This window comes from Terrapene carolina, unplaced genomic scaffold (genome assembly GCF_002925995.2).
Source record: "Terrapene carolina triunguis isolate 2854851 unplaced genomic scaffold, T_m_triunguis-2.0 Scaffold136, whole genome shotgun sequence".
Classification (NCBI taxonomy): Eukaryota; Metazoa; Chordata; order Testudines; family Emydidae; genus Terrapene; species Terrapene triunguis.
The window spans coordinates 2890528-2905577 of NW_020664487.1; the positions used below are offsets into that span (position 1 = coordinate 2890528).

The window sequence follows — 15050 nt, forward strand, 5'->3', positions numbered from 1 at the left end:
CTGCACATCAAAGCATAACTAATTTACTATTTTAATCTCAAGTTTGTTTTCAAAATTATTCCACTTTCAGGATATGCAAATAGGAAATGTATAAAAAGGTGCCTCATATCACAAGCTTGAAATATTAGTTAAAACATTTAGTTTATGTCATTCATATAAATGCATCACACCTGAGCCCATTGTATGGACTTAACCATCAGACAATTCAAATACATATACAGGGTAGGAGTATGGTGGAATGCAACAGCCAGGTATCAGAATTAAGCATGGAGAAAACAGAAGGCTCTAAGAAAAAGGATTTGATTGTTTTTAATCAGAAAGAGGGTTAGGAGTCAGTCCAGGAAGGATAAAATTGGAAACTAGTCAAGAAGCCAATTAGGCACAATGAAGGTGCTCTAGATGGTGGAGACACCATGGGAGAGCATACACCACACGCTGTAGGAAAACATGGATGAACGAAGAGAGGAGTCCGATATTTGAAAGACTCAGAGAGGAAGAAAGAACAAATATAGAATGAGATACACGAGTGCCAAAGAGGGGAGAGGGCCCAACCAAGTCCATAGAAACAAATATTGTGAAGATGATGAGGGAAGGCTTTGTCCTTGATTCTGAAATTGGCAAGACGACAGGAGCACAACCTGAAATTTTGCCTATTTCTACGTGCAGGGGAGATGAATAACTGTAATTTGGAGAACAGATTTAGGTTTGATGAACTGGGACTTGCATCATGAAAGCTCCCGGAAAAAACAGACAATGAAATATAAATGAGATCACAAAAACAGAGTAACTGCTATGTTTGTTTTTACAAATAATATACAAATATTAGCAAGAATCGACATACCCAGAAAACCATCTGATTTATGAAAATAAAGTGAGCCCAAAGCAGAAAGTGTGAAATGCATTTAATCATGTCACCTGTACCATGTTTCCCCTTGCTTGTTTCCTGGTTTGTTTGCATAATTCTGTAACAAACTGGGTTTAAAAAAAGGTAAGTGGCCAGCTTTTATAACAGATATGTGCAATGTTCAAGGGCAAGCTAAAGTAAATTAAGCACAGTTCCTGCACATAATAACGTGCTTATTTTATTTTGCAGCTGAATGATACTGAACGTTATTATACAGTCACAATAGCTGTGCTAATGTAAAAGGTTTGAGGATGGCACATATGTCATGCACATACATTCTAACCTCTGAAGTCTCTGAATTTATCAATCATCTCTCCAACAACACCTCCATTACCCCACTTTGAGTACCTCGCAGCAGTCAAGACACCTCCCTGTCATATTGGAGTAAGCATGCTATTAATATCAGCTTTTCCACATGAAGTCCGCCAACAAAATAATTTTTTTTTTTTTTTTTACTATATTGAAATCGCACATTTAGATATCACAAGAGTGGTACCTTTGAAAAGTCAAATGTTTGGGCTGTCCAATTTTACACACTACAGATGTTTAACAAGTTAATTAAAAAAAACTGCAAAAAAGTGTAGAATTAAAATCCATACTACGTTAAGAAGGTTGATGCACCTCATGTTACAACATTCATGGGTGTTGGGGTACCTTATTAAAGTAGGCTGTCTAACCATAATCTCAAATCATCTACATTTCTCTGATTACTAAACTGCTGTTCCACCTCATAAGGGCATATAAACATCAGATTCATCTGCTATTTTCCTACTGATATTGCATGCTCCCAATACGGTATTCTGTTGTGTTTGACACTTGGATCTCATCTGAACCACATTTTATGCACTGAGACCTAATTTTTCAGAGTTTTGGTTGCTCAATTTGAGACAACTTAAAGGGTCCTGATTTTCAGGGGATAGGTGCTCAGCACTTTCTGAATATCAGGCCCTTAAAGAAGTCTCAAATTGGGAATCCAAAAAACACTAGCCACTTTTGAAAATATAAGCCCGTACTTCCATTTGTTTTTTTAAAAACCAGTCTCCTAATGTGTAAAAAGCTAAGGGGATAAGCAAAATACCTCCACTATTTTTCCCTCCCAAACGATTTTAAATTCATAGATTCTAGGACTGGAAGGGACCTCGAGAGGTCATCGAGTCCAGTCCCCTGCCCGCATGGCAGGACCAATGCATGTAAATTCTCCAACACTGATTAAAATAGCATACCTCTTCTATTTCTTATATATAAACCTTTTTCTAATACAGGAGGCAGAATTTTGAGAGAGACAGAAGAGTTTGCAATTTACAGAAGCATAACAGTACACGAAAATGCATTTGTTTTACATTAAGGCTGAGGGAACTACCGTCTGATTTTTATGGGACACGAGGAAAACAAACAGTTTCGCAACTGCTTCAAAGTCTATAGCACTTTATGAATGCATTCCAATTTTAGTGCCTTGTTAGCAAATAGGGTGTCCAATTATTCTTGAAGAGGAAAAGTTTGGCTGTGCATACTATATAATTTAACATTAACATGAAATATTAGATCTTCACTTAGAATTTATTTTACAAACTTAAATGCTTGGAAGAATTTTGATTGACAAAACCTGTAGCAAAAAATATGTCTATTTCCATTAAATTTCTTGCACTGGAGTGAAATTTGCCATTTTGTTTAATTTATGAAACACTCTCTCAATAAAGTCTTTAGTTAAATTAATAAAATTGACATCTCTCCTGTAAATATCCATTTTCAGGTTTCCTGTCCAAAGGACCTACTATAAACTGTCAGGCCTGTGCTCCACAAGCAAAAAAATAAAAACAAAAAACACCCCAAACCCTCTAACCCTATTTATTTAACCCATATCACAATTTTACAGGTTGTGATACAGTTTGTGGAGGATGTGGTTGGTAAATATGGGGTGCTCTTAGAAACACAGTAATATGTTGCTTATTAAGGAAAATGAATAAAATGGAACAGCCCACTAAAAACAAAGCTATATGCATATGTAGGGTCCAGTCCTCTGTGGTGCTAAATTAAATGATATAATCCAACCAGAGGGGACTGACTTCCCTGTCTGCTCCCCCTGCCCCAAAAGTCTGAGACATAGCTCTCTCATCCTACTTTTCATAGTTAATTCACAAAGTCAGTTCAATTACCCTCTCCTCTCCAGCGTTTAATAGTCTCATCATACTCAGCGGAGTTCCCAGGCCTTTTGTTCTAAAAGGCAAAGCAAATACAAATACAAAGCACCATCTCACTGGAAAGAGCTTTTCTTTCTTTGCACTTGCAACTCGCATTCAGTCAAATTCATTTCGTACAATGTTCAAGAGTTTCGAAGAAGGTAAAACCTGGCCCTCAGTCTCCATTTCTGTTTTTGCAGCAAACTGAATATAAGAGAGCAATGCATGTAAGATTCATTCCCGCAATAATCCATACCAGGGAGCCAAACACAGCAAAGCAAATCAATCCACCTTCCATTTTATTGTGGGCTATCTTTTTCCTGAGTGAGGTGTCGAGAACAAACATGCATTAGTGCCGATTTAGTCAATACATTTTCCAGCCTTCAGTTTTTCTATGGCAGTTTCCCCTATGAAAAATAAGAGCTCAGCCTCAAAAAAATAAAGATAGTTCTCAAATAATTAGAAGTTTAGTGATCTTATTAATAAAAGGCAGGCCCAACTTTACTAATGTTCAAGAGCTGCTACTAAAAATGATTAAAAAAAAGAAAGTGTCCACCCCCAAAACAGAGTCTGATTATTTATGACTTATTTCACAGTGACAAACTAGAAAGCGGGCCAATTTCTCACTGTACATTAGTTGGACTGACAGGCATGATGTTGTATCAGAAGGAACCAACACTGAGATCCTTACAGTGGCTGCTCTCTTTAAATAAAGTCTGAGGCTACGTCTTCACTACCCGCCGATCCGGCAGGTAGCAATCGGTTTATCGGGGATCGACTTACCGCGTCTCGTGAGGACGCAGTAAAATCGATCCCTGATCGCTCTGCCGTCGACTCCGGAAATCCACCTCGACAAGAGGCGGCAGCGGAGTCGGCGGCAGCGGTCGGCTTTCCCCCGTCCTCACCACCAGGTAAGCCGACCTAAAATACGCAACTTCAGCTACGGTATTCACGTAGCTGAAGTTGCGTATCTTAGGTCGGAACCCCGCTGTAGTGTAGACCTAGCCTGAGTAAAAAAGCTGGATAAGAAAAAGAAATACAGCCTCAACACTAAGGACCCTACCTGAGGTCCTCACTCCAATTGAATTTAACAAGAATTCTGCCTGAGTAAGGTTCTCAGGTTTGGGTCCTTAGTGCTCATGCTGCATTTCTCTTTTTCTTAGCCATCATTTTTATTCATAATTGGTTTAAAGAGAAGAGGCACGGTAAGGGGCTCTGGATAGGTTTCCTCTAATGCAATATCATAGCTGAGAGTCTGCATAATATTTGTCAACTAAGAATTTCATTGTAAGTATGGAATAGAAGAGAAATTCCCACAAACGTGGTTCTTTATCACGCGAGTTCAATGCTCATCTATCCATACTGCCTCTATTGGAGAAGTCTAAGCGCAGTCCTTTCCCCCTACCTCATAGCGAATATTGAGACTCCTTCATGGAGTTCAAATTGCCATATAATTTTTGCCCTGTAAACATTTCCCCCCTAATTAGGGGTGGGAAAGTGACCAAGATCCCAATATGATACACAGCTTCTAGATGTGTCTATATAATACTCAAATGAAACCAGATTTATTCTTTTAATTTCAGCACATGAAACAATCCAGTATGCTGAAATCGACAAAGTGCCCTTGAATGCCCTCTTGGAATGAAACATTAATTGCACCTTTTTTATAATAAGCTTTATAGAGACCTATGCGTAAGTGATTTTGTTTTTCATTTCAGGAGCACGGCATAATAAACTCCTTTATGAGGATATTCGTGGAAGTCAAAGATCTCATTATATAAAGCAGAGCAGGAACTGGAACAGCCCCTTCACTTCCACTAGTGCAGGGCACTCCGATCCTGCAGACCACTGGGGGGGATGGGAGTGAAACAATGGGCGGGAGAGAATGGAACCATGTCTCTCTTTTCCCTGAGCCGAAAGCCCCTCTAGCGCCGATCGCCACTCTTCAGTGTCATGCCACTGGTTGAAAACTTGTGTTTGGGGGAGAATGGGCAAGCGCGAGAACACTGATTTAATCAGCACCATCTTATTTTCTGTTTTCCTCAAGGATCTGAACCACCCATCTGGAGGACAAGAGGAAAAGGATATTCAAAGCAGCAGCCAGTAGGAACACACAGGAGCATGGATTCTGCAGAAGCCATGCTGTCATGCAAATGTTAGGGGGTAGGCGGGAATCATTTCCGGAGTTCCGTTCCTTCGCAGGTCACCCCAAAACAAAGGGACAGATATACTACCTATATCACTGGGACTAAACAATGCTCCCCACAAACCTAATGACAGTAATGTGGTGGAAACTGAGTTTTGTACCTATCTATCTATCTACAGAGCATCACAATGGGGGACAATTTGGCCCTTTACAATTAATGTAAGGCAACGGGTAGCCATGCTCCGGTTGCTTTGTACCACAATGGCATTTGTAGTTTTGTAGCCTTCGACAAAGTATATGCATCCCACTGCCAGCTGCTTGCTCAACCAATGGAACAACAGTTACCCTAGTAGAAGCCTCTGTCTAGTAAGCTAGCCAGCTCTGTAGCTGTAATTCACCATGAGAGCAACGACAGAAGCGATCATATGGACAGGACTCAAGTGTTTTTAACCACTCACCACAGGGTTAGTCTGAGTCCTATCTACACTATAGTCTCTATTGTTGCTCCCATCCAGTGAAGAATTGAACTAGAAAGTTTGCTAGAATACACAAGGCCTTTATCCTGATGCTTCAATACTCGAACACATTTATTTCAATTTCATTTTGGGTCTTCCTTGCTCCAACATGCTCCCAAGACTGCAGGCATTTTAATTTCATCATATCATTTAACTCTGCTTTCAGAGCAGCCATCTGTTACTTTATTTTAACCCACATTTGAGCCTTTTGGCATCACTAGCATCTTCTGTGTGAGACATCATTGCTTTTTTCTATAAGAGTAATTAAACTGCAGTCTGATTAATGCTGTCAAGAGTTCTAGCTCAAAACTCCTTTAAGAATAAGAAATACAAGGGCCAAATACTATAAGTCTTGGTGCTAGTAACTTCAACTCACATTGAAGTTAAATAATTTTAAAAAGCTCACTACTTCTCCTACTCGGGGCTTGTCTACACATGAAGTTATTCAGGAATAGCTGTTCCTGAATAACTCCATGTGTGGAGTATCAGGGGGTAGCCGTGTCAGTCTGTATCTACAAAAACAACAAGGAGTCTGGTGGCACCTTAAAGACTAACCGATTTATTTGGGCATAAGCTTTCATGGGTAAAAACCTCACTTCTTCAGATGCATAGAGTGAAAGTTACAGATGCAGGCATTATATACTGACACATGGAGAGCAGGGAGTTACTTCGCAAGTGGAGAACCAGTGTTGACAGGGCCAATTCAATCAGGGTGGATGTAGTCCACTCCCAATAATAGATGAGGAGGTGTCAATTCCAGGAGAGGAAAAGCTGCTTCTGTAATGAGCCAGCCACTCCCAGTCCCTATTCAAGCCCAGATTAATGGTGTTAAATTTGCAAATGAATTTTAGTTCTGCTGTTTCTCTTTGAAGTCTGTTTCTGAAGTTTTTTTGTTCAATGATAGTGACTTTTAAATCTGTAATAGAATGACCAGGGAGATTGAAGTATTCACTTACTGGCTTTTGTATGTTACCATTCCTGATGTCCGATTTGTGTCCATTTATTCTTTTGCGGAGGGACTGTCCGGTTTGGCCAATGTACATGGCAGAGGGGCATTGCTGGCACATGATGGCATATATAACATTAGTAGATGTGCAGGTGAATGAGCCCTTGATGGTGTGGCTGATTTGGTTGGGTCCTCTGATGGTGTCGCCAGAGTAGATATGGGGACAGAGTAGGCAACGAGGTTTGCTAAAGGGATTGGTTCCAGGGTTGGTGTTTCTGTGGTGTGGTGTGTAGTTGCTGGTGAGTATTTGCTTCAGGTTGGGGGTTGTTTGTAAGCGAGGACTGGCCTGCCTCCCAAGGTCTGTGAGAGTGAGGGATCATTTTCCAGGATAGGTTGTAGATCGTGGATAATGCGCTGGAGAGGTTTTAGCTGGGGGCTGTATGTGATGGCCAGTGGTGTTCTGTTATTGTCCTTGTTGGGCCTGTCCTGTAGTAGGTGATTTCTGGGTACCCGTCTTGCTCTGTCAATCTGTTTCCTCACTTCCCCAGGTGGGTATTGTAGTTTTACGAATGCTTGATAAAGATCTTGTAGGTGTTTGTCTCTGTCTGAGGGGTTGGAGCAAATTTGGTTGTATCTTAGGGCTTGGCTGTAGACAATGGATCGTGTGATGTGTCTTGGATGGAAGCTGGAGGCATGTAGGTACGTATAGCGATCAGTAGGTTTCCGGTATAGGGTGGTGTTTATGTGACCATCACTTATTTGCACTGTAGTGTCTAGGAAGTGGATCTCTTGTGTGGACTGGTCCAGGCTGAGGTTGATGGTGGGGTGGAAATTGTAGAAGTCCAGATGGAATTCTTCAAGGGCCTCCTTTCCGTGGGTCCATATGATGAAGATGTCATCAATGTAGCGCAAGTAGAGGAGGGGCACTAGGGGACGAGAGCTGAGGAAGCGTTGTTCTAAGTCAGCCATAAAAATGTTGCCATACTGTGGGGCCATGCGGGTACCCATAGCAGTGCCACTGACTTGAAGGTGTAAGTTGTCCCCAAATCTGAAGTGGTTGTGGGTGAGGACAAAGTCACAAAGCTCAGCCACCAGGCGTGCTGTGGTCTCATCAGGGATACTGTTCCTGACAGCTTGTAGTCCATCCTCATGTGGAATATTGGTGTAAAGTGCTTCTACATCCATGGTGGCCAGGATGGTGTTTTCAGGAAGAACACCAATGCATTGTAGTTTCCTCAGGAAGTTGGTGGTGTCTCGAAGATAGCTGGGAGTGCTGGTAGCGTAGGGTCTGAGGAGAGAGTCCAAATAGCCAGATAATCCTGCTGTAAGAGTGCCAATGCCTGAGATGATGGGGCATCCAGGGTTTCCGGGTTTATGGATCTTGGGTAGCAGATAGAATACCCCTGGTCGGGGTTCTGGGGGGGTGTCCATGTAGATTTGTTCCCGTACTGTAGCTGGGAATTTCTTGAGCAGATAGTGTAGTTTCTTTTGGTATTCCTCAGTGGGATCAGAGGATAGTGGCCTGTAGAATGTGGTCTTGGAGAGTTGCCTGGCAGCCTCCTGTTCATAATCCGACCTGCTCATTATGACTACAGCACCTCCTTTGTCAGCCCCTTTGATAATAATGTCAGATTTGTTTCTGAGGCTGTGGATGGCATTGCGTTCCGTACGGCTGAGTTTATGGGACAAGTGATGTTGTTTGTCCACAATTTCAGCCTGTGCACGTCTGCGGAAGCACTCTATGTAGAGGTCCAGTCTGTCATTTCGACCATCAGGAGGAGTCCACGCAGAGTTCTTCTTCTTGTAGTGTCGGTAGGAGGGTTCCTGTGGGTCAGTGCACTGTTCAGTGGTGCGTTGAAAATATTCCTTGAGTCGGAGACGACGAAAGTAGGCTTCCAGATCACCGCAGAACTGTATCGTGTTCGTGGGGATGGTGGGACAGAAAGAGAGTCCCTGAGATAGGACAGACTCTTCTGCTGGGCTAAGTGTGTGGTTGGAAAGATTGACAATGTTGTTAGATGAGTTGAGGGTACCACTGTTGTAGCCCCGTGGCAGGTAGGAGTTTAGATAGCTTACTGTCCTTTTTCCTCTGTAGAGAAGTGAAGTGTGCATTGTAAATGGCTTGTCTCATTTTTGTAAAGTCCAGACACGTGGAAGTTTGTGTGGAAGGTTGGTTTTGTATGAGAGTCTCCAATTTTGAGAGCTCATTCTTGATCGTCTCCTGTCTGCTGTACAGGATGCTGATCAGGTGGTTCCTCAGTTTCTTTGAGAGTGTGTGGCACAGTCTCTCACCATAATCAGTGTAGTATGTTGATTGCAATGGATTTTTTACCTTCAGTCCATTTGGTATGATGTCCATCTGTTTGCATTTGGAGAGGAAGATGATGTCTGTCTGTATCTGTGCAAGTTTTTTGTTGAGGTTGATGGATTTCCACTCCATACGGCTAAATTTAGTGCCTTGCATGGTATCAAGTATCAGGGGGTAGCCGTGCTAGTCTGTATCTACAAAAACAACAAGGAGTCTGGTGGCACCTTAAAGACTAACCGATTTATTTGGGCATAAGCTTTCGTGAGTAAAAACCTCACTTCTTCAGATGCATAGAGTGAAAGTTACAGATGCAGGCATTATATACTGACACATGGAGAGCAGGGAGTTACTTCGCAAGTGGAGAACCACTGTTAACAGGGCCAATTCAATCAGGGTGGATATAGTCCACTCCCAATAATAGATGAGGAGGTGTCAATTCCAGGAGAGGAAAAACTGCTTCTTTTGTGGACACACTCAGTCCAGAATAAGGGTGCCATGTTCCTGTTTAGCAATGGCTAAGCCCTGGTCTACACTGTGGGGTGGGAAATCGACCTAAGATACACAACTTCAGCTACGAGAATAGCGTAGCTGAAGTCGACGTATTTAGGTCGATTTACCGCTGAGTCGACTGCTGCCGCTCCCCCGTCGACTCCGCTTGCGGGAGAGCGCTCGGAGATCGATTTATCACATCTAGACTAGACGCGATAAATCGACCCCTGGTAGATCGTTTGTTACCCACCGATCCGGCGGGTAGTGTAGACCTGCCCTATGTTAAACAGGAACAAGGCACCCTTATATTGGGCTGAGATTGTCCACACATGGAGTTATTCAGGAATAGCTTTTCTGAATAACTCCACGTGAAGACAGCCCTTACATTTGAGACCTGAAAGAAAGAACAGCTCAACCAGGTACTAAAATTCATTGTTAAGTCTATTCATTTTCTGTCTTACCAAAGACAAGACAACATAACAAAATTACCCTGGATTTGTCTTGCCAACACACAAAATGCAACAGCTGGGTTTTTACAAGTTCATAAAACAAAATATCTACGATTGAAAAAAGAGCACTAACTTCTGGCCTTAAGTCATGTTACTGTGGGAGGAAAAAAATAGAATGCATTTAAAGTGGAAGCAAGGATCTCAGATTTCCAGTCTTAAATATTTCCTTTTATATGTTGACTTTTACAACTAATGTCATTTACACTCATTTTTTATTTGTACTCATTTTTATTTCAATTTTTACTGTTTAGTTATAAACCAATGAAACCAGAAATCTGTAATGAAAATAGCTATAAGCTCTTTAATCATACCAGTGAAAATGATGCTTCTATAACAACTATATTCTTTGGAACAGGCCATTTCTAACTTTCTGTTTCAAAGAAATTAAACTCTGCAAAATATACTGTGCAGAGACTGCCCCTGTCTCCAAGACAACTCTCTGGAAGCTCTTTGCATAGATCAGTGGTTCCCAAACTTTAACAACCTGTGAACCCCTTTCACTAAAATGTCAAGTCTCGCGAACCCCCTCCTAAAAATGAATATTTCCAGGGATTTTCTCCTTTACTGGAGTATAAATTATAAAAGCAGTGATCTTGGAAATATAAAATTTGTTTTTATGACATGCTTATTACACACTATTTATTAATTATCATTACAGTATTTTTATTACATTATGAAAACGGCAACACTCTTCCAAGATCTCACTTTCGTAGCTTGTATCACTTTGAATAAGCCTGTTATAAGACAAGGCTCCTATGTTTCATCAAGGAGTATAAGATGTGAAACCCACGAAGGTATTTAAGAAGCCAACTCAAAGAGTTCCTCCTACACAAGATTCAGGTCTTGAGCAGTCCAGACAAACAACGCACGTTACAACAAAGCTTAAACTTGTTCTTCATCCTAATTTTAAAAACAGCAAAAAAGATCCACCTCCCTTTCCATTTCTCATTAGGAGTCTTGAAGTTTAAAGCTCCTCAGTGTGATAGATATGCTTGCGTTGATCTGCTTAGCTCCTGGAAGTCCAGGGGCTCCGGGCTGCTGGCCCCATGCTGCCCGCGGTCCCTAGGGACAGCTCTGTCCGCCATTAGGGAATTTTTCCCCAAGAGCCCCCTGTAACATTTCACGAACCCCAGTTTCGGAACCATTGGCATAGATGAAAGGAGACCAGAGTTAAATTCCTGGTCTCGCTCACTAGGTCAGAAAGGCTGAGAATTTTGTGAATGCAACAAACACAGCTTTGGAGAAAGGGAAATGTTTTGTATTATCAACAGCAACCGATCCATCTTAAAGAACAGTTTTAAACCATCCAAATGTAGTCACATTTTATCCTCTGCAGCTGGAAGGATTATGGTTGCTAAATGGGTCCTTTTGGGAGATGGAGGAAAATGGGAACACACGATTTCGCCATCTCAGGTTCCATCACTCTAGATTTTGCGAACTGAACACAGCTGTCATCATTTCTCTAGCTCCTCTCAAACATCTTAATTATTTATTAGACTGGAAAACATCACAACTGCTGACTTGTGTGGAAAAGAGGTGTGACATCGATCAATAGGTCAGACCAGATTAATGGACAATTTAAGACAGTAACACTGCAGAGAGTCTTTTACGCTTTCTCTTTGAGAAAGGCCACCTGGGCTGAAAGGTGGGCTGGAAGTATTGTGCTGTTGTTATTTGGAAGTACTGCAAAGCAGCTTTACCCTTTACTGCAGTTTGTAATTATGTTATCACTCACAAGATTTAAATTGAACAGTTCTTTATTTAATAATGAGGAGGTCTACACAACACGGCGGTAAAAATGCCAGCAAGCTCCCAGAGTCTTGTCTGAACTAGCTTTCCTACCTGTGGAGCTGCATTAGTGTTAGCAACACTGGGAAATGTTTCAGGAAAAGAAAGCCTAGCATAGACAAAACCTCAATGCTACTCTAGTAAGGACCGGTGTTACGTAGTGAGAGTCAGCAGAACGTACTCTTCTCTAAGCAGGATTCTCGCACTGGAGACTAGGAGAATTCAGGAGAAGAGCTCTGAATTTCTATGCAAGGTCCTAGATCTTGTCACCCTGTTACAGGGAGCACTTTCTCTTTCCCAGCATCCAACTGATGGGCCCTCTCCTGACGCTCCACATGGAAGAGGTTCTGTGGGGTTTCAGGATACGGCTAGGGGCAGAGCAGAGGGCTGGACACCAATCACACAGTCTCCTGCTGATCATTTGGACTACTGCACAGAAGCCTGAGTGAGAGTTACTTAGGTTTGGAGTTTCTCTAATTGCTTCTGGATCCCCACAACAGCAGCTGCTTAGCAGCCTCAGGGGAAATAGCTGCAAGGCTCGTACAGGAGCTCTGCAGCAAATGTGCATCAGAGAAGAGAGGACAAGCAATGATTAATGTGGAGATCTCCATATATCTGGGATCCATAGGGATTGGGGCGGGCTTTGTTCCCTACAAACTCCCCGAGTCCCAAATTCCGCACAGTTTTCAATTATCTCTCTGTTCCCTTGAAATTCCCCAGTCTGCCTTCTGTATCCACCTGTTGTCTCTCGTCTTGTATTTAGATTGTAAGTTCCTTGGGCCATCTTTGTGTTGTGAGTTTGTACAGTACCTAGCACAATGAGGCCCTGATGAGGGTTCCTCGGCACCACTACAATACAAATACGTTTCCCAGGTCATTGACCCCTCTGTGCCCCTTCTCCAGAGGAACTCACAATCTGACCCATACTTTGTACAAGACATGGTAAACTGTTCTGAGCGCTGACCTAAGATTTTAGAAAAACTGCTGAACATAAAGGGAATTTTCAACTTCTATGAAACTTGCAATATGTCTCACAAGGAAAATGTTCATGGAACTTCAGTTTCAAATATTAAGAGGAGGATCAAATCCTGAGTGACATGCAGGACCCTCTAATTAGACTTTGCAAGATTCTTGATCCTTGAAACACTACCAGAAAAAGCTTCAGGAATTAGGAAGCTTGTAAATTTCATTTTGCTGGCATCAGTACACAAAGCAAAGCAGAGTCAGGCAGGGCAGACAGCTACGGAGAAAGGGAAAAAAACAGGGAGGGGGGAGAAAGAGGGAGTGTCTTGAGGAGAGAAACAAGTACAGAACAGAAACAGAACCCAGAGCAGGAAAGGTAACAGACAAAGAGATAAGGAAAGCAACATTGAAAAGGGAGGGGGGAAATGAAAGATTATAAAGATACTATAGCACGAGAAATCAGGTTTAAAAAAACACACAGTATTCAATATACAAATGTACTATATCATGTGGCAGATATTATCCAAAAGTAACGAACTTTTTTAAAATGTGGTCATACAGATAGGACTTTAAATGCAATAAAAAGCCTATACAACTTATTAAGGTATATGCAGCAAATACTTCTGGATCTGCCTATACAAATAGGCAGAACATTTTTACACCAACAGAAAACACCCTGGAGATTAAAACTAAGAAAAAGCAAAATGATCAGTGACCCAGAAAGTCAAAATATGAATTATTGTGAGCTTGTTCTACTGTGGAGGAACTGAAAAAGTTCAAGTGCAAAATCTTAAATGGGATGATACTGAAGTATTAAAATTAAACACCACTCCCAATAATCTGTCTGGAATAGAGGTTCCAGTAATATTTGAGTTTTATCCCATGCTTTCGTTTAGCACTACTGTCCATTACAAGATGGTGGCAAATTGTCATGCATCACAAGACTATTTCTGACAACTTTCATTTCTCGGTGCGTTAGCATAGCTTGCTTTCCTAATTTTTTAAAATAGGAAAACTCTTATATTAGCAGAGGTTTAATGATTTACAGGAACTGCTCTAACTTAAAATCATTCAACAGCACAATGTATTTAGTTAACTGGTTAGTGAACCACATTCCTAAAAAGCTACAAAACATACAGGTTACCAAGGGCATACTGTGTATCTTTCAGTAAATTATTAACTACTGCACTAAATAATAAAGGGAAGTACATGAATTATTTGCTAAAAAATTCTTTGTAGAGCGTACCGTTGCTATTCTTGTCTCGATAAGATTCTCCTCTTCTACCACATACTCATGGCCCGTTTTAAAGAGTTCCAGCATTTTTGGAATGTCACGGCCCAGAGAATCTAATTAGAAAAACAAAAAGTGGAAGAAAGTATTAGCGTCCGTACATCTAGTACAACCAAAATGAGAAAGTTAGAAGTGTTCCCTCTAAAGGTAATCGAGACAAGAAACCATCATCCTCCTTGACACACCTGCAAGATGCTGAGGACAGAGTCAGGGCCCCCCAATGGACCCCTATTCTATACCTTTACATCCCTAGGTTAGACTGAGTTGTTTTAGGAGCCTATGTACTTTTAATCACTAATTACTGCACATGAATATTTCTATAACAGGATGTAATTTATCTGCAAGAAATATATCAAGATAGTTTAAGTTGAAAAGCCTGTAGTAGAGCTTTATAAAAATGAAGTCTCTTGCAACAGTCGTATTACAGCAGTTAGAGATCTGGTTTGGAAAACATATTTCTAAACTGAAATTAAACAGAAAAAAAACAAAACAAACCTGTCTATTTTTAAAATATCACAAGATGATCAAAATATAGTTAGTAAGCGACAGTATTAGACGTTTTATACAATGTGCTGACTCAATCCAGCCAAGATAGATACACCCATTCCCCTCAGTAACAAGAAGAGGAAAAAAACAGCTGAGCGGCAAGGGCCTATTTGGCTTATAATGTCACGTGCTTGTTTGAAATGTAAACTCTATTTTACCCATGTTTTTTGTTGGCTGTAGCAGAAATCAGGTGTTGCTAAACTAGAAACTGAATAATCTCTTAAGGCCACAATATAGGCTTCAATGTGTTCTAATGCACATCTGTAGAGGTCTGTTACATTTTTGACAGGGTAGTTGTTTGCTCCAAATGTTTAAAGAGCACAAATGTTGTCTGCCTGCTTGTAAATACATTGTGCAGACAGTTGTGGGAGGGAAGAAAACACTAAAGATGAGGAAAAGTTCTTGATTGAAACTCTCAGTGCATAACAATGTTAGCAAGAAAAAAAACAAATGCTTGAACAGCAGCAG

At 41.2% G+C, this 15050-nt stretch overlaps 1 protein-coding gene across 1 annotated transcript in view; it reads right to left on the minus strand.

Moving 5' to 3' along the window:
* MRPL1 (mitochondrial ribosomal protein L1) overlaps positions 1–15050 on the minus strand; it is a 39185-nt gene that overhangs the window by 12935 nt on the left and 11200 nt on the right. The window contains exon 7 of the mRNA XM_024199917.1: positions 13992–14092. Within this exon, the coding sequence (XP_024055685.1) occupies positions 13992–14092 (101 nt within the window). The remainder of the gene's footprint in view (positions 1–13991; positions 14093–15050) is intronic.